General features: G+C 34.8%; 1 protein-coding gene across 4 annotated transcripts in view; it reads right to left on the bottom strand.

Annotated features, from left to right (window-relative positions):
• Positions 1 to 2,500, bottom strand: part of LOC137640087 (teneurin-m-like) — a 551,305-nt gene that overhangs the window by 294,635 nt on the left and 254,170 nt on the right. For all 4 annotated transcript variants that reach the window (XM_068372541.1, XM_068372544.1, XM_068372543.1 and 1 more), the window contains exon 4: positions 31 to 242. In XM_068372541.1, coding sequence (XP_068228642.1) covers positions 31 to 242 — 212 coding nt within the window. The remainder of the gene's footprint in view (positions 1 to 30; positions 243 to 2,500) is intronic.

Here is a 2,500-nt window from a genome sequence, read left to right as displayed (position 1 = left end):
CCTCAACAGAAAATGAACATCGTGTCTTACCTGCTATGTAGATCAGCACAGCAGCGAGAACCACAGCAATTGTGATGAATATGATGGCAGTGCATTTCCAAGAGCAGCGTGGGGATCCCTGTCCCCTCCCGACGCTGCTGGATGCAGTGCCGACTCCACGGGTCCCGTGACCTGGGCGGCGGAGGTTGTTACGGACGGGTAATACTGGTGCTGGAAGGCCACCGCCAAACTGTACGTTGTACCTGTAAGAAAAAGAAGAATGTCCCGTATTAATTTACACAGATCGAAATAAGAAAAGACATGTAAAATTATACAGTATACAATACATAAATAGCCATACATTAGATGTTCTTACTACTAAATTTAAATCTCTAAAAGGTTGGAAATTGACGCAGTACAGTTTTCACAGAGAGAGAGAGAGAGAGAGAGAGAGAGAGAGAGAGAGAGAGAGAGAGAGAGAGAGAGAGAGAGAAATTCTGCTATGTCTTGACACAATAATAAAGTCTTTATTGGAAGGCCATCTCTTGACATTGAGAAAATTCCTTAAATAAATCTAAATAATTGAAATTTCGCAAATTATATATTTTTGTCTCCTTTATAAAAAAAAAAATTCGCAACAAAAACTTCTATATTTAAAAAGTAGGTTTACGTGTACACAAACAGTGAAACGCTGAAAATACAATACTTGACGCAATTAGAACAAAATATATGCATAAAATGTAAGATGCGTTTACAATTGTAGGATACTCAAATCAGTGGTTTAAGAATCTTAATAGCCATTTATGCGAGCCAACCTACATGTTACAAGGGCCATCTCACTGCTATACGATGTAATAAACTAAAATGTATATTGAGCTGATCAATAAAGGTTTATTATATGAAGCACTTAGAATTAATGTTAGGGTCATTTCAACGTTCGTTTATTTACGATATATGCAACGCATTTGTTTTTACCTGGTAAAGGGAAACAGATAACGGAGCCAAGTTTTTTCCTTCAGGAAATTAAAAGAAATAATAAGCAAACAACTTTGTTCTCTGACATTAGGTAAGAGGACACAACCCGTGGAAAACATCGTTTGGTCAATTCCTGTAAAGTTTGGAAAGAAAAATCTTTCAAAACTTTTAATAACAGAAATTATATACAGCAGCAGCCACTTGAATCGCCTTCGTATAAATTCTCTGACAAGAAACAAGACCCCAGCAATCCCAACGCTTCGGGCATTTTAGCTAAAAGTTATAGAGTTCAAAGGTATTTATTTCGGTACGCATCACAATAACTGAGGGCAATCACTCCAAGACATAAAACAAGAGTTTTGCAGTGTACCGTTGCCATTGCAGTCGAACTTTTGAAGGAAGTCTCTTACATTCATACAATTCAATTTTATTACATAAATAGAGATTCAAGTACGCAGGTTTTGGTTTAATTAATATGTGTATGGACACACATGCATACAAATAAACAAAAATGTTATGCAAGATATATATTAAACAGATGATAAACCACACACACATACATACATACATACATACATACATATACACACACACACACACACATATATATATATATATATATATATATATATATATATATATATATGATAAATTTTGCACATTTTTACGTGTTTTTCATATTCAAATAAGCCATATATATTTTTGATATATTAATGTCTGGATTCGTGGCCAAGTGGGTTAGTCACTGTCTATATAAGCTTGCCGACCAGGGTTCGATTCCCGGCCGGAGCCAAGCTCTTGTCTTTGTGAGATTTCGCCTGGGTCTGTGATCCCGAGGTTGTTAAGAGAATCCAGACATTAATATATCAAAAATATATATGGCTTATTTGAATATATATATATATATATATATATATATATATATATATATATATATATATATATATATATATATATATATATATGTATATATATGTGTGTGTGTATGTACACAAGAGTGACATTAATTTCAAAGTTGTGTAAAAACAGTGGGAAGGTTACAAGGATCTCCACAAAAAGGTGAAACTATCAGTAGGCATTTACATGGCAATTCTATTTCTCTTTTATTATACAATGTAGATATTACAATATTACAATAACATTAAAGAAAGAGAATAAATCATCAACACCAGTCATTTATCTTTTAAAAAGAACCCAAAAGGAATGTAACGGGAAAAGGCTCTAAAAGTTGGTCAAACTAAACAATCCTTTACATACGTCATGTTTTAACCACTCGCCACACAAGCGAATGCAATCTACCCCAGGAACTCGAGGAAAAGAAAATACTGCACCAAAAGCCTTGCCTAAACGGTACAAAGAATCACTGCCTCCACAATCACCTGCAAGGGAAGGTGGCCTGTAGGAGGAAGGAGAACATGGAAGAAAATGGAAAAAATCGAAACTACAAGGTATAGAAAGAGTAAAAAGGAATGGGTGAACAAGAGAATCTCGAAGGAAAGAATGTTTAAAACCGATAATGAGAGAGAGAGAGAGAGAGAGAGAGAGA

Source organism: Palaemon carinicauda, chromosome 4 (assembly GCF_036898095.1).
Source record: "Palaemon carinicauda isolate YSFRI2023 chromosome 4, ASM3689809v2, whole genome shotgun sequence".
NCBI classification, from domain to species: Eukaryota; Metazoa; Arthropoda; class Malacostraca; order Decapoda; family Palaemonidae; genus Palaemon; species Palaemon carinicauda.
This window is presented reverse-complemented; position numbering and strand designations above follow the sequence as displayed.